We start from the raw sequence: 25786 nt of genomic DNA on the forward strand, positions 1-25786 counted from the left end.
GTTCTCAGAGACACATGTATCAGTTTCAGCAAGTTTTTTGCAGTATCTAATTGGTGACTTGAACAGCATCTCAAAAGCTTAGCTTAGCATTGGTATTAAAATGGACCAATATTTAATTATTGAACTCCCAGATAAGCAGTTAGACAACCAAGCCAGCCTACCAGCATCATCATCATCATCATCCCAGACAGTACAGACCCCTTTACACTAGCATCATATGAAAAAAAAGAACCTCCGACATCTTAAACGCACCAAGCAAAGTACAAAGCTATCAAGTCACCAAGGAAAGCCAAAACCCAGCATTCTCCTATAAGATCTCTGAACTCCACATTCAACCAGTGACCAGACTCCTAACTCCCTAGCACTACCATTTCAACGATCAACTCTTCATAATCTAGAACAAGAAAGTGCTATTATAACTCAAACTATTTAAGCAAAATTCAACCATACAGCCGAATGTTGACCTCCCTTAATACCAATAAAACTAGTTAAGAACTCTCTTTCTATAATTTAGCAACGATTACTTTGAGTTTTACACAGCTGATCAACTCTCCAATGACTTTACAATAGGAGTTTACTTTCATGTTTCTGAATTCTTACGTTATAACCTCTAAATTTCTTTGTTTTCTTTTGCTCTTCTTTCTCCTTTTTTTTTTTTTGTTTTCACATTTTATCCACAACCAGATAAAAACACAAAACAAAAAGAATCAAATTACATAAAAAAAAAAGAAATTGATTGCATTAATCGAATGCTTATACTTTCCGTATCGAACAGTCAATAATCAAACGCTAAACATAAATTAAAAAAAAAAAAAAAACACAAATTCGTTCCTCAATTAATCAAGAAATCCAGTTTGTCTCCAAACAGCATTCCTTACCTGCCTTAGATCCCTTCCTTTTAGGGTTCTCCCCACGCCTTCAAGCACTGAACAAGCCAATATAGGGGACTGCGCTAAGCTCCTCGCCACAATCTCATGAGGCGGCAACATTTCCCCTTCTTCCTCCACGTTGAGGTCGTAATAATCATCGAATTCTCGGTTTCTCCTCATTGTTTTTGCAAGCAACGGCACGTTAACAGGCACAGATTGATGAAACCTTCCTAAAGAAGAAGAGGAGGATGAAACGGTTGGAATTCGTTCTTGCGGCGGTTTCGGAATCGAAGGGATTAAACGAGAAGAGGAGGACGATGCTGAAGTGACGGAGGAGGAAGAGGATGCTGACGTGGAAATTGAGGGTTTTTGGTAGAAATGGGAGTGGGGGCGGGATGGGTCGCGGATGGCCGCGAGGATTCCAAAGTCTTCGGAGTGAGGGAAGGGTTTATGGTTACGGGGACTCGAGGAAGGAGAGGTTGTTTGGCGAAGGAAATTTTGGAGGCCGCCGGCGGAATTGGAGCCATTGGATTTGTCGGAGAAATCGCCGGAGACGAAGATATCATCCTCGTTGAGCTCTTCAGCAACGGAGGAAGAGGAGGGAGGGTGGTCGGATGAAGGCACGCGGGGGTAAACGCCTAGGAATCGGTCGATTGTCGGGGACTTGGGGTGGCGGAAGCAGGAAGGTCTATTGATTTCCATTGTGGGCCTGGGTCGGGTCGGGTTGTTCAATGAAAAGAGAGACCTTCCTTCTCTATTTGGGTGCTAAACAAAAGAGAGAGTGACCCTGGAAAACGATAAGAGAGGAAGTCGGTCCCTTTTTTAGGATTTTAATTTTTTAGTTTTTCATTTTTTGTAGAATATTAAAGAGCATATTGTCGTGGGTTCAAAATTTTCTTATTTATGTTCAAAAAATTTATTTATTTATTATTTTTAGTAATAGATTTGTATGAAATTAATTTAATTAAAAAATTTTAAAAAATAAATATAAATGATGCATGAATTTCATATTTTTATAAAATTTATTTAAAATAAAGTTTTTAAAATAAAAAAGAAAGAAAGAAAGTTTTTAAAATAAAAAATAAAGAAATACAAAAACAAAAAATTAAAAATTAAAAATAAAAAAAATTAAAAATAAAAAAAAATTTAATAAAGAGCATCACGTGGACACTTATATCAAAAGCTTTTGATTTAATGATTAAAGGTGTTTGAGAGAATGTCAAATGTTTGATTTCGAGTCAGATTTTTTTTTTATTTTACTTATATTAAGGTTTGTCTTTTAATGTAACAAAAAAATATATATCAAATTTAAAATATTAAATTTTTAAATTAAGTTTATAATTTATATAAATATAAAACTAAATTAATAATAAAAAATATTTTTATATATATCCTAAATAGTTTGGTTAAATCATCTTAAATATGTTTTTATCTTAATTTTATTTTTAATAAAAAAACTTAATTTATCTCAAATTAAAAAAAATTTTTTAACAAATTTATTTAAATAAAAATTAAAGAAGTTGGCAAAAAAAAGAAAAAGAAATATAAGATGTCATATTGAGTGAAGGAGAAATAAAAATAAAAATAAACAAAATTTTCTATAATAAAATATATGTAGGTATTATATCTTAATTATTTATAAATATAATTTTTTTGTTCTTAAAATTGGTTAAAAAAAACCTAAAAAATTTGATGTAAAATGAGTTTCACTTTCTTAAAATAAAATCCATAAAAATATTTATAAAATATGAAAAAGTTTTGAAAAAAAAGAAAAAAAAAAGGAGCAATATGACTTAAATTTGGGTTATGTATTGTTCATTCGTAGATTAAAATTTAAGTTATAGATATTGATGGCAATGTATACAATAATAATTTTAATTTTTATGAGATATTTTAATAAAAATTTGAAACTTTAATCTAAAAATTTTGAGTTCTAATTTTAAAAATTTAAAATAAAAAAGTTATTTTTCTTCATATAACTAAAAAAAGATTGAATCATAAAAAGAAATTTAGGATGTTATATACCAAAGATTGAACATATAATAAGATACTAAATTTATGAATATTTATTATTTTTATTTTATAATTTAATTTATATACCAAATTAATAAATGGAGCAATTAAGATCATTAATTTTTATAAAGCATTGCTATCATACAAGGTAATTTTTTTTTATTATCCATTTTTTAAAGAATGATCGACAAAAATGTTATGATTGAAATTTGAAACCATTATAAATAATTAAGAAGTAAATCAACATAATTAAAAAACTAAAGATAAAAAAGAAAATATTATTAAAATTTAGGAACTAACAATAATGCAACATTCCCACCCAAAAATTGTGCAACGAAGAAAGGCAAATGAGAAGACAAAAAGTTCCAGAGCTATCAAAAAGAAATAAAAAGAAACCAAGGACCAAATTGTGAAATTCTGTAATTTCCCACTCTAAAATCCTAGACCCTTTTCGGTTGTATAAAAAACAAAACTAAGCTCTCTTCATATTCTCCGTGATTTGGAAGCCCTCTCTCCTCACTCTGTCGACGCCTCTAATCCTCTCATCTTCAGACGTCTTCGAACCATTGTAAGTGAATTCATTAGATTATTTAATAGAATATATATATATATATATATTGGGTTTGCGCTCGTAGCATATTCGAAGGTTTCAAGAAGCTTTAGTTTTTTTTTTTATGCACTTGAATTTTGTGGAAAAATCTGTTTGGTTGCCGAGAAAGAGGGAGAGAACGGGAGAAAGATGGCATTTTTGTTTCTGTTTTAGCTTATTCCGATCAGTTTGATAACCAGGAAAAAAAGGAATGCAAAAGAGTGGAGCTCGTGGAGATTTCATTTGTGCTGTGCCTCCTTTTTATAATCGAACAACACTCTTGATTTTGGTATCAATGGCTTACAAAACATAAGAAAGTTCAAATGAAATGTAACGCATTAATGCTTGGAGCAGTGTAGTAGATTGCTTTTTCTTTATCACCTATCCCTATGCATTTTACCCTTGTTGAGTTCTGCTAATTTAACTGTGATCTGCGTCTGAATTTGGCGTTTTAATACTTTTTGCTTACTTACTGAACATCTGGCAATTGTCTTCATTGTCCTACCATTTTGCATTGTACATCTAATATTGTGTGCAAATCATAGTCCTATTTAGTACAGTATGGGTTTACTGTGGTTAATAATGGTATTGTTCTTTGTTTGCATCTCTGTATGGGCTTTGTGGATTTACTTCTATTTATGCTTACATAAACTATTTTTTGGTGATTGTATAGTCAAGGAGAAAGGTTAGGGAGCCAAAGGAAGAGACTTCGAACCTTGGGCCTGCTGTACGAGAAGGAGAGCATGTTTTCGGTGTTGCCCACATTTTTGCATCATTTAATGACACTTTCATTGTAATTTATATGGTCTTTCATTCTGAAGAAGTGAATTCTTTTATTTGATAATATGTATTACTTGCAATATCACTATAATATTTTAAGCAAGGCATTTTAAGTAGTTTCTTTTTTTGGTATTTTGAAAATTGCAGCATGTGACTGATTTGTCTGGAAGAGAAACTATGGTTCGTATTACAGGTAAGCAGAATACCAGAATTGCAGTTCTAAGCATATCATTTGGTTACCAGTTGCCAGTTTTTACTGTTTTTGGAAGTTGGGTAATTTGAATTACCTATAAATAACAACTTAGCAAAATTAAACTTTGGAGATAAGATGCTACTGTGATCATATTGGCTAATAAATGGTTATGGATTATTATTCTTGCTGGAAGAGGAATTTCTTACTCATTTTGTTGTTATGCCTGCTGCTGAGGTTTGATTGTTTTCTACCACTGGTTGCTTTCTTACCGAATGCTTTTTTTTGTGATTTTATGGGTAAAATAAATGTTCTTTCTTGCAACTAATTCTTGTGTGGTTACCTGGTCTAAAATTTGTTTGCTTTATGATATTTGGGTTTTCAAGAAACCTTCCTTAATATAAGATAATTGATTTTGGTGGAGCTTGGACTGGCTTAACTAGCTTGGTGATGGTTGGCATGTGCAAGATCCTAACTAGATTTAGTGGATACGATTTTTCTTTGAAAATGTGTTTCTTTGTCATGTGTAAAATGTGAGGGAAGGTAAGGGTGAAAAGTTCTGTATCAGTGAAATACTATCATATTTAATTACAATCTTGACATTCTGTATTGTTGAAGCTTGTTTCTTAAGACTGAGTTTGGAATTCTTGAAGAATTTCAGGTGGTATGAAGGTGAAAGCTGACAGGGATGAATCTTCACCTTATGCTGCTATGCTTGCAGCACAAGATGTTTCCCAGAGATGCAAGGCCATATACATTCCTTTAGCTATTAAGAAAAACCTGAAAATGTCACTTTACATATTTATATGTTAACTTGTTACTAGAAGACATACAAGATACAACATTACTCTCTGGTTTATGTTGGTGTTGACATATTGCAATTTTTTATGCTGAACAGGAACTTGGAATCACTGCTCTTCACATCAAATTACGTGCTACAGGGGGGAACAAGATCAAGACCCCTGGTCCAGGTGCTCAGTCTGCTCTCAGGGCTCTTGCTCGCTCTGGGATGAAAATTGGCTGTATTGGTAAGGCATTCTTTTTAACAACTATTTGAAAGTATTTTAGAATGCTGAGGAATAATTTTCTTTTGCATATTGCTGTCAAAGTCTTACATTGTTATTCTATTTTTCTAGAGGATGTGACTCCTATTCCCACCGACAGCACCCGTAGAAAGGGTGGTAGAAGAGGGAGAAGGCTGTAAACTAGCACCTTCTATTGTAGCAATCTACCCATTATTTTTGGTTGTGCTTTTGGTTACTTGGTAATGGTTCTTTGCTACTCCTTTTTGTAGTTTTAACCGATTTGGCAGTATTGGGATTTATATTTGAGTAGTAGAAAATGAAAGGCTCTGAATATATCCTCGTTTTTTTCATATTCCTGGTACTTTTAGTATGAATATCTTGTTATAAGTAGAGATGCTTTAAGAAAGGAGTATTATCTTTGATTAAAAAATGGTGGATGCTAGCTTTGTTGTACAAAACTTGGAATTTTACGAATTCAATTGAGTCCAACCCCACTATAATGTCAGTTATTCCAGTTAAGGTTGAGTCTGTTCTTACTAGGGTTTTTAAAACCTTTAAAGTGATAGTTCTACATCTGTCTTCAATGGATCAAACCGTTAACGTTTGGCCCTGTGCTTCAGTTCAATAACTAGTCTGGCAAAAATTTCTTGTCAAAAGAAAAGAAAGAGCCTTACTATTATTAACAGAAAATGGTGAGAGAGTGTGAAACTAGGAAATAGAAAGTTGAAATGCAAACGATTTGATACAATAGCAAATGGAGATAGCAAAAATCATGAGCTGATTGTTGAAATTTGGAATTATAGACGCGTAAATTCTGCTGTCACCTCTTGGTACAGCACTGCCCAGGGGTGCTCGAACTCTGAAGGGCCGTGCTTTTTATAGTTACATTTGCTCGATTGCTTCGCAATTAGCATTGCTGCAGGCGGTTTTGTTGGTGCCTGCTTGGTGAAGATAACGAAGGACTTTGTGTTTGTGGCTGTTTGGATTGTCCTTTATCTGGTCAAAGACATTAAAAATATTAAAAAAGTTGTGCACGTATTTCTCATCAGCCACTAAGTATAAATGAATTTAGGACCTTCTCAACAAATTTCCTTTTCATCTTTAAAGCAACAACCTTTTAACAATAGGCTCAATCCTGCTTAGAGCTCAATCATATTGATTATCATATTTTTACGATAACAAGATATTTTTTACATTCGCTAGACTGCATGGAATATTTGATCTTCAGATACAGAAACATCAGTTTGGTTCAAAACATGTCTGAAAGGAGATATAGAAACCCTAAACTTTCAGAAAAGGGTAGCTGTAGTTTATCACTTCAGGTTTCTATCAATTCAGTAGCAATTAAACCGCCTAGATAAATCAAGTATGTTCCTTTTTATATTTGTCTGTGGGGTGGGGGATGTCAAAATGCTTTTCATTGCTTGTTTGTTTGGGTCTTTTGACTGTTAAATTCCATAATGGCAATAGTTTCGAATTCGTGGTTCATCATATAGTCTACCTTACAGTATTTTCTTGTAGGAAGAGTTCTTGACAAGAAATGAGCTCAGAAAATTCTGGTTAACATCAACAATGCTGCTACCAGATCATTAGTAGAAGACAATGTGCAATCCAACTTGCGACAGCAATATATATTATGGATATGTAATTTGAAAGTTCAGCAGGAAAGTTCTTGAATGCTTTGGAGAGCTTTAAACCTGTTTGAGCAAAAGATAGCAAATAGTACAGGAGAAGACTGAAGTTCTATATTTTCTTGCCAGATGCTGCAGGTGAAACTGATTGGACTACACATCAAGTCTCTTAATTTTTCAACAAGTACGAAGAAGTATGGTTCACACCTCGAATTTAGATTGTATAAATTTTCAATAACAAAAAAAGAAAGCCAATTTATTCAGGAACAAATGGGAAAAGCATACCTGCAGATCAAGAGGGATGCAACCTGATTACAATATCACAGTAACTATGGAAAAATATAAAAACAAAAAGGAATATATCCCTAAGAAGATATCAGCACTACAATAGTTAATTACTGCTGATTATTATATCCTCCAGGCTTATTTAGATGCGAGACCAGACTTGAGAGCTTGAATAGTAGCAACATCAGTTTTGAAGGATTTAGCCAAGATGTTGTCGTCAATGCCGGTACCAAAAAGAGTCATGGGAAGTGAGATAATGCCTGCATTTGCACTCCCAAAAGCAGAAAATGCCGGAGCTGGGTTCTTTGCATCAGCATTGTACTGAAAGTGCACAAGTCCGTTAGGGAAGATGAACATATCACCAGCTTGTAGTGACTGAGTGAAAAGCTTGTTGGTTGTGTCGATAAAACCAACTTCCAGCTACGAGAACAGGAGCTCAGCAGAACGGGGGTGGGTGTGTGGAGGGTTGGTTGAACCAGCTGGGAATTGAAGAACAGCATATGAAACACTTTGCCCGTTTAGAGCAGGGAATTCTACCATGCTTGCTTTCATGACTGTAAAATTGTGGGGAAGTCTCCATCAATAAGTACTCGCATCCCAGTTAAGGTAAAGAAGTTTCCATCAATATTGTTCACGTCTGGTGGGACTAAAAAATCAGAGGTGATGTCTGCATCTACGGCCAAGGCCATTTGGGTAATAATAGTAAATGCAGATAACAGTACAAAAAGGAATTTCAGGGTGGTAATTCTTAAGGCCATGGTGGAAAAGTTGATGTATAGAGGTGTAAAGCTAGGTGTGTAACTTTGTATAACAATAGACTAGATGTGCTGTGAGGTGCTTGAACTTCGAATGGCTCTATTTATAGAGTTCTATTTACGTGATTTCTTCACTCTTAGCGATGCTGCAGGCCTATTCATTGGTGCCTATAGGTAAAAATCACTGAGGGCTTTGTATTTGTTGTTGTTTGGTTCTTCATTGTGCTGGTCAAAGACCTTAAAAGTATTACAAAGAATTGCAAGTACTCTTCAACAGGCACAAAACACAATGACTGAAGACCTGCCAACAAATATAACTAGCCAAACTGAATCGATTTTTATATTTTAGCTGCCTCATGTTAACTTGTTATCCTTGAATACTCATAGCAAAAGGAGAAGAGAGAGTACTGTCAGCTTTTTTTTTTTTTTTAAAGAAAAATACTGTCAGCTTTTTGAATACATATCACTGTCCATATGGCTCCTTGGTTCTGAAAACACTTCTAAATTCATCTGTAAAGCAATAAGCGTCAACAGTTAATGGCCTTGGTTCTGCTTAGAGCTCAGTCATAACCTTCTCAAGTTCTAGCTATATTAACACTACTTGGCTATATGGTTTCAAACATGATCAAAGTTCATTGTATATATGGGAATTTTCTCTAGACTGCATTGTGTTTTCATGCTGGAACCTCGCAGAATCCCAAAAAATAAATAAATAAATAAATAAAATAAAAAAAGTGCATTAGGGAGTCTGCAGGCTGCAGCTATAAATGCTCAGTGTCTTTTTCTCTGTTTTGGCATTTCCCTGGCTGAAGATGGTCTAACCCCCACCACATACATTCCCATCCATAGGTAGGCTACAGCCTCCAGGACAGACTTTATCTTGGTTTCATAGTCATCAACAACTCTGCACTTATAAATGTCAACTTGCCACGGCTTTGTTTGGGAGTTTATATACAGTGCAGAAGATGAACGCAGGTCTTGCGCCTGAATCACAGTTGGTTTGGTTTAATCTTAGTCTGAAATTTAGTGCCTATTCTGCCTTTATCTTTAGTTCAAACTAAGGATGAACCTTGGTATAATCTAGTAAAGAAATTTTCATGACATTGGAATGCAATTTGTGTAGGAAGGCCAGTGTAGAAAGAAATTCTTCCTCTACTAGCCAGGTCCATATCTTCTAATCATTTATATCCCTTGTTTAGCAAACCTAGGCTATAATATGGAGTTATTTATTATAGTTTTGCTTTGGGTTTATTGGACTGAGCCTCACCAAGTGCTTTTCTAAGGCCACAATATCAAGGAAAATAGAAAGAATATATTTGTACTAAGGTTCAAGTTCTAGTCACGATTTGTATTATCAAGGTTCAAGTTCTAGTCATGACCAAATCTAGCCACAATATCATTTGTTTTATTCTTTTTAATTATTTACCAAGTGACAGATTTTAATTGCCCTTCTATAACCTTTATTTTTAGAGATTTATAAAACTCAATTGTAATTATCTGCATGTAACCAAAATTTAGATTCAAAATTATCTGTAATTCAATTTTGATCACATAAATTTAGTAAAACAAACAAATTGAGACAACCAATTTATTTCAAATTGGAAATGCATAATCCTCTGATCCAGGGGGAGGGTAGTTCAATACAAAATCACAATAAAGAAGTGAAAAATTAAGAAAAGGGAATCATAAACATCTTGGAACAAATTAAGCAGTACTATAGAAGTAACTGCTGATTGTTATTCCTTAAGGGCTAAGGCCTACTTAGATGTAAGACCAGCCTTGAGAGCTTGAATGGTAACAACATCAGTTTTGAAGGATTTAGCCAAGATGGTGTCATCGATATCGGTGGCAAAAAGGGTTTTAGGAAGTGATACGGTTCCTGCATTTGCACTCCCAAAAGCAGAAATTGCCATAGCTGGATTCTTTGGATCAGCATTGTACTGATAGTGCACTAGTCCCTTAGGGAAGATGAACATATCACCGACTTGTAGACTCTGAGTGAAAAGCTTGTTGGTTGTGTCAACAAAACCCACTTCCAGGTTTCCGTACACAAGGAAAAGGAGCTCAGCTGAGCGAGGATGAGTGTGCGGAGGGTTGAGAGTACCAGCCGGGTATTGGAGAACAGCATAAGAGACACTCTGACCATTTAGAGCAGGGAATTCTACCATGCTAGCTTTGAGGACTGTAAAATTTGTGGGGTAGCCTTCATTCACAAGAACTCGCATCCCTGTAAAAGTAAAGAAGTTTCCATCAACTTTGTTTTGGTTTAGAGGGACTATAAAATCAGTGAGAATATCAGGATCCCCTGCCAAGACCATTTGGACAATGGCAAATGAAGATAACAAAAGAATATAGAGTTTGAGGGAGGATGTCCCTGAAGCCATATTAGAGAACTTGAAACTTTTACTATTGATATTTGATATGCTGGATGGGGTGCTTGAGCTTCCAAGGATGGTGCTATTTGTAGTGTTTTATTAAGACCATGGCTTTGTACTTTGTACTTTGCTATTTGTATATATTCTTCCAGGCCAATTTGGTGACTGCAACAGGTAAAGATCCCCAAGTCATTTGCACTTGTTTATGGCCGTCTGGTTTTGTAATTTAGGTGATCAAAGACGTTAAGAACTTTAGGAACATTCCTTCATATTCTTATGAGACTTTATTGGCCACATAAAAGAATTGATGGGAGACATTACCAACAGTTTAGTTGTCATTTTCTGCTCATTTTTGTTGAAATTTACCAATAGGATAGACGGAGAGGCATAGATGGAAGATCAGTTCTTGAAATTCTAAATTTATTTGTACTACCTACAATGTTTAGTTTTTATTACAGATGATCATACCTATGAGCTTGGAGAGGCAACAGCTCATCATAAATTGACCCAAAAAATGTTTTTATTTATCTTCAATAAAAAATCAAAAGGCTATTTGATAAAATTTGGTGTCATCAAAACAAAAGAAGGGCCAAGAAAATAAAAAAAAAAAAAAAGAGAGAAAATGACAAATCAATAACAAAATGAAGGAAGTTGGGATTATAATCGGTGATAAAGCATAATTTCCTGATATCCCCTTATGGGCCTGCAAGAATATCAACAGCTCCCAACTTAGCCATTGCCTGTCCGAACTTTGCAGGGAAGTCATTGCTGGTGACTAGACTCGCCACTGTGCCATATGTGAAGTGAAGGGGTCCAAGGCCAGCTCTTGATCAAGTTGAAGAATTCCTCTCTCTAGTATTATTTGCTTGTAGGAGTTGTCAAGAGTAAATGAACTCAGAGGATTCGGGTCAAGATTAACAGGTCTGTTGTCCGGTGAATTTTGTGGACATATTAGTCTCAGATTCTTAAGTGATTAATGGATCCATGGTCGGGTCTGGCTTCCCGCTGTTCTAGAATTGTAAAGCCGGTCTGGGAATAGAAAACAATGTGCAAACCCAGTTGAGTGAGCACCTATATGTTGTGTATGTGTGTGGTCCAGCCCTATTATTTTATTAATTTAAAAGCCCAAAAGTCATTTTTTTTATAATTTAATCCAAAGGAAGCCTTATTTTACGGGTAAGAGGCGGGGGCTGCCTTAGGCGAGAAAGAGTGAACCGCGAGAGAGAGAAGTTAGAGAAAAAAAAGAAAAGGAAATTGTCCTCGGGTGAGAGGAAAAAGGAAAACGGGGAGTTGTCAATTTGATCAAAAGGTTAAATAAAAGTTAATTCTTGTTTTGATTAAGTTGAAAGTCTGTTCGTACATTTACGTTTCAATGTTTTATATTTTGAACAATAAAAATTAAAATTAAAATTTTTTTAAAAAAAATTCAAAGCGTATTTCTTAAATCATTTATTTAATAAGATTTTTTTAATTGTTTATGTAATTATTGTTTAACTTTAATTTTAGTTATAGGAGAATTTTTTTATATTTATTATTTGATAATGAAGATTTTTTTGATTTTTTTTTTTTTTTTTACATTAGAAGTTTTTTTACGTAAATTTTAATGTGTTTTATTTTTCTTGTGTTGTTCATTATTGGTTGTTATCTGTTTGTTGTAGGTTTATTGCGATATATTACTTTTGTATTATTATGTTTGTTGCTTTAGGCTTGACAAGTAATATCAAAGTCAGATTATTTTTGAAACATCGATACTATAGCAAACCAAGACAAAGTTATTGTAGCAACTAGTAAATTTTATTTGAAATAATAGAGAGTGATAGAGATTTTATAATAAAATTGACAGTATTAAATTATTCAATTTGAAGCCAATGATGAAATATCATTTATACTGTAATGATTTATATAAGTCGATATTGAATGATTCGACTAAATCAATAGATACGAAAGATAAAAGCTAAAAGAAGCTAGGTAAAAAAATGTTGGGCACAATTGATATTTGTGTGCTCCATCATGTAATATAAGAGACATATGCCCATATTGTTTGAAAAAAAATTAGTAGCATTATATGAGAGGAAGATATGTATGAATAAAGTTATACTTGTTAAAAAACTTATAACTTTACAGTATAAGGATTGACGATCGATTATAGAGTATTTGAGTAATTTTCAAGATATATTCAATTGGATGACTACCATAGAACTTAAAATGAATAATGAAATTCACGAAGGTGTTGTTTCTTCTAGATTCATTGCTAGACAATTGGAATACTATAATTGTGATTGTTCTTAATTCATATCCTAATTAAAAATTGATGTTGAATATGGTAAATGTTAGTATGCTTAATGAAAAAAAAAAGGGAAAAGAGTCAGATTTTGAAAATCAAATTATTGTCACAGAGAACATAGGCAGAAACATTGACAGAGATCAAAATTCAAAATGCCATAATAAGTCTAAAAATAGATCCAAGTATAGGGATAAAGTAAAGTGCTACCATTGTGAAATATTCAACCACATAAAATGGAACTACAAAATCTTAAAGTAAGAGATGAAAGTTGAGACAGGCAAAAGTTTAGATGATGACAGTGTTATAGGCGTGAATTTAGATAATGATTTAGTTACTTTGATTTGTAGACAAGGCAATTGTAATTATGTTGATGATTTAGCCAGTGAGTGAATAGTTGACACAAAAACAACATATCATTGTGTTCCCTAAAGGTAGTTATTTATAACTTACAAGCCAAGAGACTTTGGTTGCACTAAGATAGAAAACAAGAGTGTGTCACAGATTGTTGGGATCGATGATATTATTGTACAAACTAATATAAGTTATACATTAACTTTGAGGAATATTAGACACATTTCGGATATGAGAATGAACTCATTTACGATTAATATCTTTATTAAAAAAGGATATGAGAGTCAGTTGAATAATAGATAGTGAAAACTTTTCAAAAGATATATAATAGTTGCAAGAGAAAAACTATGTTACATAATGTATTGGGCATGGATGCAATTGAATAGTAACTAGATAAATGCCGTTAAAGATAATGCTTTAGCAAATTTATTACATAAAGATTGGCACACATGAGTGATAAAGGGTTATAGATTTTGACGAGACAATCTATTAATTTTTTGATAAAAAATATGTCTCTCGATTTATGCGATCATTATTTGTATGACAAGTATCGTAAAGTTTCTTTTCATAAGCATTCTCAAAGGAAAAAAATAAATTGGAATTGATTCATTCTAATGTATATGGTTTCATTGAGGTTGAGTCATTAGGTGATAGTAGATACTTTGTTACTTTTATTTATGATGCTTCACGTAGGACTTAAGTTTATTATTGAAAAATAAAAGCCAAGCATTATCGTATTTTAAAAAATTTTATACCATGGTGGAAATGATAATTGGTTTGTCTTTGAACTGTATTTGAATTGATAAAAGTGGAGAATACACATCCAAAGACTTTAAAGAATACTGCTCAAAGTATAAGATCAAACATGAGATAACAGAACTTGGAACATTGTCGTATGGAGCTAAAATGATGAATTGCACCATTATGAAAAAAGTCAGATGTATGTCAAAGATGGTAAAATTACCAAAGCCATTATGGGGTTAAGTAGTTAATATAGTCTACTATTTGATTAATAGATCACTGTTAGTTCTTTTAGGCTTTAATATTTTGAAAAAAGTGTGGATAGAAAAAAATACTTCATACTTTCACTTGAAAGTATTTGAGTATAAAACATTTATGCATGTGTCGAATGAGTAGAGTTAAAACTTGACAACAAAGCTTAAATGCTCCTTTTTGTCGCCTACAAGTGCACATATTGTATTTAAGTGATAAAGAGTTAGTAGAACCAAGTACCAAAATGGTTCTTTCAAACTTTATATTTAGACAAGTCAAATGAGATTGAAATTTAGATTGAAATTTGTATTGAAAACAAAAATAAAAGAGTTTAGAAATGTAAAGGTCGAATGCAAAGCTAAGACAAGATTGGAAACTCGTTAGCAATGAGGTTGATCGAATAAAGCAAGTTGCAATTGAAATGTAAATGGAAAACAAGTAGAATCGAATGCTTGTAAAAGAAAGTTGAGTTAGTCAAATGTAAGAAGAGTATAAAGAACAAGAGCAAATATGTAAAAAGCAACAAAGTAAATAAAAGATCAAAATTAAGAGCTTAGAGTAAAACTTAAAAGTAAACTGAATGCTTGAATGTAAATAAGAAAGGTTTGAAGGAAATGTAAATAGAACTTATATTGAAAAATAGCTTCGAGAAAACAAGAAAATGTAGACTAGTTTGTCACTTTAGCCGAATGAAAATAAAGATTACAAAAGTTTAGAAGAACCAAAACTAGAAAAAAAAAAGAAATAGAAATGAGAGGTTGGAATGAATCAACGAGGAGTGTGTTACAAATGAACTAGAGTAGCTTATTTATAATACACAACTTGGCTTAAGGGGATAAATTTGGACAGTTTTACTTAAACCTAAACTTTTTTAAATTTAAAATGTAATCTTAAAATTCAAATGAGGTTGGCCGAATGGGGAAAGCTTTTTGGATAATGTAGAGCTTGTGTGGCTGAATTAGACTCTTAGATTGGTCTATTTGTGCCACATATACTTAAGTGTCCTTGCTTAGTCAACACAATTTGAATTTTAAATAAAGATCATAGGAGATTAGTCTGGTTTGAATTCAAATGCTTGATCTCTTGATTTGTTTCACTTGACTTGAGACTCTTTTGAATTTAAGAGAGTCCTCATATACACGACTTCTTCTTTTTTGGTCAAACATATTATTAGCATTCATTGGGCATCTTGGTTCGGCTACATCATGAGCTAAGTTGGCACCTTTTACATATGTTGAGCCTTCTTGCATGCATGGTTGAATAAGCTTTGATAGACTTTTTATACCTTGGTCAAATGTTATCCACCAATTTTGTATGAAGTGCATGATTCATGCATGGCTTTATTTTTGTCACCATTGCATGGTTTGCATGGATTTTGCCGTTTACATCCAAGTTTACTAATTTCTTTATGCAAACTTGAAAAATCAAGATTTTAACACATTAAGGCATAAAATTCATGAAAAATTTCAAGATTTAAAGGCTAAAGTAATATAAGAAAAGCTATAAATTTCATAGTCATCAAAGCCATACAATATGTGTTTATCGATTATGGTGATGAGAAATTTGGCTACATATTATAGGATCTTGTGAAGAAAAGATAGCCAAAAGTAGAGATCTGATCTTTCATAAAAAAGAACCATAGCAGACTTTGAGAAGAGTAAAAAGATTGCACAAGCTATTATTGAGTGCGATGATTCAACATTGATAAGGGTTCCATCTAGAAGAGCCACATATGGTGAAAGTGAGTAAAAAATAAAATTTAAGGATACAAATAAGCCAACTACAGTTAGTGATGAACTAGATGCAATTAATATTAAGCGAGGGGAGCAATCTTTTCCATAAGAGAATGTTGAATAGGAGGAGCTACCTTCGATATTAAGTATTATAGGGTCTCAGCCTACGAGTTTTACTAAAGAACACAGACCATCTACCAGGTATCCAAGTTTTAATTTTATTTTAGTTATTAATGAGGGGGATCTAGTAAACTTTCAATATGTGCAAACTATTCTGGATAAAGAGTATTGATTAAAAGTAATGAAAGAAAAAATGAAATCATTGTGAAAAAATGGTATATATGATCTTGTTAAGCTTCCAAAATGAAGAAAGTCATTGCAAAATAAATGGGTGTTCAAGTTGAAAAAGGATAGTAACAAGCTAGTGAGGTACAAAGCTTGATTGGTGATGAAAAATTTTTCTTAGAAACCTGACATCGACTTTGATGAAATCTTTTTTTCAATTGTAAAGATGAGTTCCATTCAAGTGATATTGAGATTAGCAACTAGTTTGAATCTTGAACTTAAGTAACTTGATGGATTAGCCTAAGGGTTTTAAAGTAAAAGGGATAGAGCATTTAGTTTACAAACTGAAAAAAAGCTTAGATGGCTTGAAACAAACTCTGTGACAATAGTACAAGAAGTTTGATTCTTTTACGGTGAGTTATAGTTATAGAAAAACGATAGTAAATCTTAGTGTATATGTCAAAAAATTCTTTGATGGTAACTTTATTATTCTTTTATTATACGTTGATGATATGCTAATTGTAGGATAAGATGTTGTATGGTTCACATGTTGAAAGAACAATTGTTTAAGTCTTTTGACATGAAAGATTAGGTTCAGTAAAGCATATTCTTGGTATAGATATTATTCGAGATAAGAAAGCTAGGAAGTTATGGTTGTCATAGAAAAAATATGTCGAAAGAGTGTTTAGTAAATTCAAATATAGTATGCTAAATCGTTTAGCATGCCGCTTGCCAACCATTTTCATCTGAATAAAAATCTTTTTCGATGACTAAATAAGAGCAACTAATTATGTTTTGTATTATTTATTTCTCTATAGTCGGTTCTTTGTTCTCTTATGGTTTACACACTATCTAACAATATTGTTTATACAATTAGAGTAATGAGTAGAGTTCTTTTTAATTCGGGGAAAGTTCACTAAGAAACATTGAAATGGATTTTTCGCTGTTTGAGGGGCACCTAAAAAATATACTTGAGTTATGGAATTACATAATTAATTTTAGAAAGTTTACCAATATTAACATAGCAGATGATTTTAATGGTAAAAAATCTATTTTAAGGTATTTGTTTACTTTTGTAGCAGAGCTAAGTCTTGATAGTCTAAATTGTAGAAGTGTGTTGTCTTGTTGACTACAAATGCTGAGTATATCACAGCAACTAAAGCAAGTAAAAAAATGCTTTTGATGAAATGTTTTTTTCTTAAATTAGAGTTGAATCTGAAAGAGTATGTAGTATTTTATGATAATCAGAGTGCTTTCGATTTGAGTAAGAATATCATGGCCTATGCCAGAATGAAACACTTTAATGTTAGATGTCACTAGCTACATTGGGTGATTAAGGAGCAGTAAATATAGTTGAAAAAAGTTCATACTGATAAGAATATAACTGATATATTAACTAAGACACTTCTAAAAAAAAACACTTGAGCTTTATAATAACTTGGCCAAAATAGTTTTCTTAGTATGTAAGTTTCAAATGAAACTATTATGATAATAAATCTCCTTCCAATGGAGCTAAAGGGGGAGATTATTATGTGTGTGGGGTTTAGTCATATACTTGTGTTATCTTAAAAGCCCAAAAGCCTTTGTTTCTTTTTAATCAAAAGAAAACCTTATTTTATATAAGAGAGGTAAAGGTTATTTTAGGTGAGAAAGAGTGAGTCGCCAGATAGAGTAGCTAAAAAAAAGGGAATTGTTGTCAAGTGAGAGGAAAAAGAAAGAAATGAGGAGTTGTTAGTTTGATCAAGAGGGTGAATAAATGTTGATTCATGATTTGATTGAGTTAAAATATTTTTAGTATGTTCACGACTCAGTGTTTAACAATCTGAAAGGTAGATATCGAAGTTGAATCTCTCTAAAAACAAATCTAAAGTATATTTGTTAAGTTATCTATTTGGTTAGATTACTTCAATTGTATCTCTATTTATTGTTTAACTTTAATTTTAACTAGAAAAAAATTATGTATATCGATTATTTAATAGTATAAAATTTTTAATAATTCGTGATTTTTTCTTTTTATATTAGAGGGTTTTTCAAGTAAATCTTAATATCTTTTATTTTTTCTGCATTGTTGATTATTAGTTGTTATCTATTTGCTATGAGTTTATTACAATATATTGTTTTCTCATTATCGTGTTTATCGTTTCAAGTCTAACCATTTCAACATAGAATTATCACTCACATATATTTGTTATTGCATAGCTTAATCCATCGTTGGAACTAATTTATAGCAAATCCCAATACCATCTATTTGTGAAAAATAGATATGATAATTCGTGTATTTAGATTTTGTTTTTTTGTGTTTAAATACGTCTAAAATATAAAAATTATCACATCATAATTTATGTCAACACACTTAACATAAAATATATATCTTTTGTTTTTCCTAATTAAACCCATATACTTTTTATTAATTTTAAATCAAATCACCTTAATTTTTTTTGTATTATTTTAATATTGCATTATTGTATCACATCTAAAATTACTAGGTTTCTTTCTTATCTATAAAGAGGTTACTGGTTATTAAAAATCCAACATCAAAGCTATAGAAAGTATATTTAACTTCTAAGGTTTAAGTATTGTTCAAGTAAAGGAAAGAACATACCAAGAAGTAAAACCATGTCTATAAGACCAAGTCCATTTTTCGCAAATGCTTCAACCGATTGAGAAACTGAAAAGCTTGGAGAGGGCAGATCTACATTGGAAGCCGAAGACTCAAAACCGTCTCTTCTCCCTGTCTCAATACTGTATCGCCCTCCTCCAATCTGCATGGAGGGAAACAAAATTTATCATCAACAATCAAGTCTTTGGTTGGGCAAATTAGCTTCGAAATTTATTGTATCTTTTTACCGAAAAATAAGGTAATTAATTACCAATTCTCCCGCATCTCTGGCAGCCATGGCTATGATATCAGCACAAGAAATAACTCGTTCACAGGCTTTCTCTAATATGTCCTTTGCTTCATCAATAACATCATAACCCGTCACACTATGATTTGGAGGTGCAGTTCTCTCAGCACTGGAGCTGTTGTTGAGAAGAATTGACCCATCCCTTTTAACAGCAAATTCAATCAGTTTAACTTATTTTGTTAGCTGAGATAAAAAAGAAAAAAGGGCAGGCAGAGAAATTAAAATTTATGCAATGTGATCACATTGACAAAGCAGTCATGGAAATACAGCAGAATGAGAGCAGCTGCAATTGTTGGATTCTGCTTGACTCTTTGATAGACTACAGAAAAACAATGTCCTCAACATCTGCTACCATACATCTGTCCTTGTAAAATCCAACCTGAAGAGCAGCATGGCATTGCCCTGAGAAGTTCACAAGGATGAGACCATTAGGGGTAGAGCAAACGCAGCAGCTGATACTGCTGTTGACATTGTTGGGAATAATGATTCAAATCTCATAAGAGATTTATTTGAGATTTGTCAGATATTGCTTGATGGACAAAAAGACTTGAAAAAGAAGAATTCTAAGAGAAAAAAGATTCTTAATAAGTAAGTTTGACTTGCAAGAGAAGAATTCTAAAAGGAAAGGGATTCTTAATAGGCAAATTTGTATAGTTATAAATAGGTGAAGTCTCTACAAGGTTTGGTATGAGAAAAAAATGTAAGAGAGTTGTAAGATTTTGTGGAATAGATACCCCATAAGAGTATTGTAAGAGAGTTATAGGGTCTTATGGGTGTGTATGTTTGTTTGTGAGTGGACTAGAGGAGACTGGGAGGGTTCACATAGGTATGATGTATGGAGTATATGGGTATGTGTTTGGTTATATTGAAAGGGTGCACAAGGATTTGGGTTTGTGTTTGTTTGGGTTGAGAATACTTCATAGGACTAGAGGAGATTGATAGTATCTTATGAGTATTGATTGTTGAGTGAGGTTGATGATTTGATGTAAGTTTGTAATTCTCTACAACTAGTGGATCTTATTTCTCATCCGTAGATGTAAGTCGATTGGACCGAACCACGTTAAATTGTTATCTCTTGTATGTTTGATTTCGTTTTCACTGATGTGATTGGATTAGAGGCTTTTAGCTCAACAAACATCTTCATTTTTGTTTCTTCCAGGAATTACGAAATGAAGATGAGACGAAGATATATAGTCAGTACATTCTTCTTTGATATTTATAGCGAAAGGAGGGATTAATTTAGAAGTGGAAGCTTTATAATTCTATGACAAATTGAATGGTGAGCACGAAGGCCATGCCACCTTCAGGCAGCGGCCATCCTGCTAGTTCAATTTGCTCATCAGCAGTTGTTTCAGCTGTCTCTTGAACGTGCGGTCATGTCTCGTGCATGAAAGAAAAACATGATTAAAAGTTTATATACAATGGCGTACAATCTTTCAACGTGATGAAATCTGGCGAGTCAAGACTAGATTTCATAGAAGACTATTGCTTTTGGATATTTTCAACGCCAGCAAATTTACGAAAGGTGCATATCCAGTGTACATAAGATATCAAAGTATTGTAGGCTAAAAGGACAGAATTTTCGCGGAAATTAAATTAATATATAATATAGATAAAATGAACTAAAAATCCAAATTTGAAAAATCTGAACTCAAAATGAATTGAACTCAATCGATTTGAATTCAAAATTTTTTTTCAGCTATGAAATGAGATGACAGGTCATAGCAATTGTTGTCGTTTGATTAAAAATTATAATTCCGCATATAAAAAATTAACAGATAATCATTAAATAATTATCACATCAATTCATCCTATTGTATCAAATTGTTCTGAAACTTGAAAGAACAATTAAACTCAACATTAACTAGGTTTTTTTTTTTTTGGCTTTTTTCTCTTTTCCTCTCACAGTTAACATATAAGATTCATTTCTTCGTCTCTTTTCCCTCTGTTTCCACTCACTGGCTAAAGAATTTTACAAACAATCTCAATTATAAATGGAAGAAAAAAAAAGTACTTGATGGTTTCTATTTATTAATTTGTTATTTGGATAATTCATAAAACTAATCCAAAATTTGAAATTAACTTCTGATTATTGAAGAAAAAAAAAAAACTTTACAGGAAACTTCTTTCTCTATTGGATCTTAACAGCAAACATTCAAGTTAAGAGTCTAATGTGGGTTTGGAAGCGATCCAAGTTTGCGAACAATGGTAAATTGATATGTCAACTTTGACTTTACTATCGGGTGAGAGTGTGTATACAGGGAATATGTCATTTTATTAATATCGTTTGTAAAATCTAAAAAAATTATTGATAATAAATAAAATAATTTTTATTTATTGTATATTAACATAGTCTTAGCACGAAAATTAAATAAAATACTAAAATAGTATGGGCTTATATCAATTAATTTTTTGTGATAATTAATTCTAATTTATCTTTTTAATAATATGATACTAAGACAAAGGCTTGGAGACTTATATCATGCAATAGAATGTAAATAGCATTTAAATTCAGATAATTAATTCATTTTTCTTAAATTTGAATTTTATTTTATTTTATGCTTTCTTGCTATAAAAAAATCTTTTGACGAAAGATTAGTGTCCTTATCCATTTTGTTTATTAGTTAAATGAAAATTATCTTAAGAAGAATAAAATAGAATTATGGGATTATATTATAAAATATTATTTCATCCAAGTTCAATAAAATTTTTAGATTTCATAATTGAGATTAATAAAGTTATATTATAGATATAAGGGTTAAAAAAAATTCTAAAACAGAAATTTAATAATAATTTAAATTTAATATTTTATTACAATAAATCAAATTGTGTTACTTTCATTTCAAATCAATTAAATTTTTAGATATTTATTTTCATCCAATTGAATTCTTATATATCTATTTCTACTTAATTAACCCCTCAATTGAATGGAAATAGTTAACTATTTTTCTTTTAATAAAAATTTAATTATTATAAAAAATAAAAAATCGAATAATTATTGAATTTTAATTCAGGATTTTTTGTTTAATCCGTTTGCTTACATTATATAACTGATTCAAGACCTTTTTATTGTCAAAGAAAAGGATGGTTAGACCATTTTATATACGCCAGGCCACGGAGTTTTGGACTCTATTGTTGGCGGTTCAAGTACGGCGGATAAGGCCTAACCAAAATTTGCTTTTTGTTCAGACAAATTCAATCAAAGAAGCAAAGATAAATAAAGAGATTACGTGACAAAGTTCTAGTTTTTTCTTTTCGACCCAACTCTTGTAACCTTTTTCGTTGTCAAACACTTCGTCGCAGGTTTTTCCAAGAAACTTCACCCTCCCATTAAGATTATAAGTTTGGGACATTGATTCAATGCAACCACAGGTTTTATTGAGTTGGTGGGTAACTAAAACCAGGCTTCAAAATGGGTTTCAAGAAGTTTGGAATGTTCTTTCTGCTGCTTTCTGTTCAGCTTCAGCCTCTTCTTGCAGTACTTGCCCAAACTTCCTTGCCAAATCCCCTCATGACCATAGGTATATTTCTCTGTGTTGCTTTACCTTTCCAATTCTTGCCTTCCCAAGTAGACACTTTTGTGTGTGTGTGTGTGTGTGTGTGTGTTTTTTTTTTATATTGTTGAAGCATATGTTTTCAATTTTTATGATGACGAAACTCAATAATTTTTCAAGCTGAGAAGGTGGTTAAAATTGTTTTTCTTTATTTGAAATATGACTATTGAGAGATTGTGGTTGATTGAATTTCTTGGAAGAATTATTGATCTTTTGCCTGTCTAGTGCTGAATGCATTTTATGAAACCAAAACCAAGATTTCAGCCTAAAACTTGAAAAGTGGACATTCCTTTCTTGTCCCTGTAGCACATGACATTTCATGTGCATTTTTTAGCGTAACTCTTTCAGAGAAAGTTGAAAAAGTGATTCAGCATGGATGGGATCCAAGATATTGCCCTAAGAACAAGAAAAGTAGCACCCTCTAAAATTTGGTTTAGTTTAGTGGTTAATGTATGATCTTATGCTCAAATTTTAGAATTTGAATTGTCTTAGTAATCAAAGAATGTTTGGACCTTAATTAGAAGTTTAATTCATATAACCACTCTTAAAAGTTGATATCCAAAAAATCAGATATTTAAATTTCAATACTTATAATTATTTTTTCGTATTTTAAGTTACAATATTCTTTATACCAAAAAAACGTACCAGAAAAAAATGTGATTGGACCTATCTTAGTCAAATAAGTACTCATTTTTACAACCGTCAAAATAAAACGATGTATCCTGAAAGTTTTAGAAAAGTTAGATTCTAAAATATGTATTTAGCTTATCTTAATGAAATGTCAATGACATAGTGCTATTACTGTAGACTTCAAGCAAGAACAAAATGTTACATACAAAAATCTTCCCGAAACACTGTCACTAATGTCAGTGAAACTAGGAGATAAGCAAAATATCACAGCTGTAAACAAGCGAGGCGGTGGCGGAGGTGGTCATGGAGGCGGTCATATAGGAAGAGGACGAAGTGGTGGAGGAGGCAGGGGTCGAGGTCGAGGCAACGGTGGAGGGAAAAAATCACCAGCAGGGGTCATGAATCATCCCCGCATTTCTCAGTCTCGTGGTTCCAGTGGTGGCACCCTCAACTACGCTTCCTTACGTTTCCTGATTTTGACCTTCTTTGCCTCTTCTTTTCTCGTATAATTTTAATTAAATAGATTTTTTATGCAGAACTTGGGTAGATAATGTTTCCATTTTCTTTCGCTTTCGGAGTGTTTGTAAATAGGGATTATTAAATTTATAGAGAATTATTAATTTTTTTTTTGATTACATCAAATGGTAAAGTCTTAATATAAATAAGAGAAAAAAGGAGTGGTTCGAAACCAGATCCTTAATGTCCCTTCATGTACCTTTAGCCATTGGACCAAAAGCTTGAGGAAAATTATTAATTTTTTATCATAAAAAGAAAAAGATAACAAGGAATGCTTCTATTTCATTAATAATGTATTAGGTGCCCGATTCAATCTATCCAAATGCTATCTCTGCTTTGAACTTTTGAATTTAATTAATTTATCAGTTAGGTCTCATTAAGTATTATATCATAATGAAACCTGCAGTTATACTGCGAGATCAAATGTTAAATGTATGACAACAATATAATTTAAACTCTAATATTAACTTAAATACTTAAATGAAATAATATTAAATTTATCATCAAATCCCACAAATACAGTTTAAAAGCTGGGATTCATGAATTGTGGACATCCATGTTTTATTTAAAGAAAAATATATAAAAGTTCATTTAAATAGATCAAAGTAGTCTTCAGCTGCTTGACCTAGTAGCCAAGCACACCTTAAGAAGATATAAGGTTGAGGTTCGATCCCAACCTCCCTCCTCTCCCTTATTGTAAGGCTCTACCTTCTTTGAAAAAAAAAAATCAAAGTAAACAATATTTTTATAAAATAAACAATTCAAAATCAACCTCAATGAGAATATATGTAAGCCAAATAGGTTAACCAAATGTAATATAGTCTTAACTTGTCTATAAGCAATTAAACATATAAACATTGAAATTAATAACAGGAGCATACAATCGATTAAATCAAAGTTGTTATGCTTGTTACTTTTCCTTCCTTTTTAAAATCAAAATGAAGAAACAAATAAATTTATAAATGTTAAAATTCATAATGATAAAAGTAAAGATGTTTACCTACTTCAGTGTCAATCCTGTAAAAAATGAAAAGGCAAAAATGGCAATAAGTTTCAATTCTTTTCGATTTAATTGCAGTGCTTGGTTGAAGCACCGTTGTTACTAATTGAACACAAAAAAGAATTGACTAAACCTACCACCACCACTATAAGCATTGTCAATTCAATCCTTGGAACTACACACTAGAAACTTAATATTATCTCAATATAATTAGTTTGTTATTCATGTGATATACAGATTATTTTTATTTATTTAAATGTGTATAAAAATATAAATTAATACTATTTAATTACTTACCTGTTTAATATATATATAATACATGTAATATAATTAAAATATTAAATCATAATAAAATTAAAGTTTTTAATTAAAAATTTTGATAAAATTTAAATACTTGTCTAACGTATAGATCTGTGAACCTACCGTTAGACATGGATGAAAAGAATCACCAACAATCTCTTTTGTTTAGGTGTGATTAGCCACCTGAAATATATTCTGGTTTGCAAAAATAGATGTTAGGTTCGAAAGTCGGTTATACATGGAGAAGGTTGTAGCACCCCCACAATGCCCATCCAACGAATGGTACCAGTTTGATTTCAAATTATCCAAGCCTTGATCATTTTTTGTCATTTACTAAATAATTTATATTGAAAATTGGTCTTAAAATTCTTCTAATAGTTTGATAGCAATTTAAGATAAAATTCTTACTTCAAGAGTATTGATAGAAATTAGTAGCCCATTCTTAAGAAGCTCTATCATCGGATTCATTAAAATATTTATTCAAAAAAAATAAATCTCCCAATAGTTTGATAAGGCTTACTTTAAAACAATCATCTAATAGTTTAGAGGATAAAAATTTTTATTATTATTATTATTATTAATTTTTAAAAACATTGGTTATGGAATTTTTCAATAGTTTGGTGGATTCATAAATTTATTTTGAAAAATTTTCATTTGAAAAAGATTATTTTTGAAAGAATTTTTTTTTTTTGTAAATATTTTTGAAACCTTAAAGAGAGATT

General features: G+C 31.8%; 4 protein-coding genes and 2 pseudogenes across 10 annotated transcripts; 2 read left to right on the top strand and 4 right to left on the bottom strand.

Moving 5' to 3' along the window:
* Positions 1-696: 696 nt before the first annotated feature.
* LOC111302079 (protein S40-7-like) lies at positions 697-1727 on the bottom strand. Its single transcript, XM_089744741.1, has one exon. It carries the CDS (start codon positions 1569-1571, stop codon positions 837-839), a length of 735 nt encoding a protein of 244 aa, XP_089600867.1. The 5' UTR covers positions 1572-1727; the 3' UTR covers positions 697-836.
* A 1575-nt stretch (positions 1728-3302) lies between these two features.
* On the top strand, positions 3303-8263 carry LOC149514757 (small ribosomal subunit protein uS11z). Of its 7 annotated transcripts, none has more exons than XR_016328285.1 (7): positions 3303-3450; positions 4145-4264; positions 4399-4444; positions 5103-5188; positions 5340-5469; positions 5578-7291; positions 7519-8263. XR_016328285.1 is itself a non-coding variant. In XM_089744743.1 (6 exons), exons 4-6 carry the CDS (start codon positions 5108-5110, stop codon positions 5643-5645), a joined length of 279 nt encoding a protein of 92 aa, XP_089600869.1. In that variant the 5' UTR covers positions 3303-3450; positions 4145-4264; positions 4399-4444; positions 5095-5107; the 3' UTR covers positions 5646-8263. The 7 variants fall into 7 exon arrangements, 4 of the variants coding, with proteins under 4 accessions (XP_089600869.1, XP_089600871.1, XP_089600868.1 ...); XR_016328284.1 differs by having other exon boundaries at positions 5578-5705; positions 6975-8263; XR_016328283.1 differs by having other exon boundaries at positions 5578-5705; positions 6988-8263.
* On the bottom strand, positions 7521-8140 carry LOC111302080 (germin-like protein 9-3; annotated as a pseudogene).
* A 1631-nt stretch (positions 8264-9894) lies between the features above and the next one.
* On the bottom strand, positions 9895-10931 carry LOC111302081 (germin-like protein 9-3). The gene has a single exon (XM_022898021.2). It carries the CDS (start codon positions 10519-10521, stop codon positions 9895-9897), a length of 627 nt encoding a protein of 208 aa, XP_022753756.1. The 5' UTR covers positions 10522-10931.
* LOC111302447 (peroxidase 60-like) lies at positions 10612-19803 on the bottom strand (annotated as a pseudogene).
* A 2502-nt stretch (positions 19804-22305) lies between these two features.
* LOC111302448 (uncharacterized) lies at positions 22306-23939 on the top strand. Its single transcript, XM_022898358.2, has 2 exons — positions 22306-22585; positions 23426-23939. The coding sequence occupies exons 1-2, from the start codon at positions 22477-22479 to the stop codon at positions 23755-23757; spliced, it is 441 nt and encodes a 146-aa protein (XP_022754093.2). The 5' UTR covers positions 22306-22476; the 3' UTR covers positions 23758-23939.
* Positions 23940-25786: the final 1847 nt, after the last annotated feature.

This window comes from Durio zibethinus, chromosome 15 (assembly GCF_047325235.1).
Source record: "Durio zibethinus cultivar Kanyao isolate XHJ-2024 chromosome 15, ASM4732523v1, whole genome shotgun sequence".
Classification (NCBI taxonomy): Eukaryota; Viridiplantae; Streptophyta; class Magnoliopsida; order Malvales; family Malvaceae; genus Durio; species Durio zibethinus.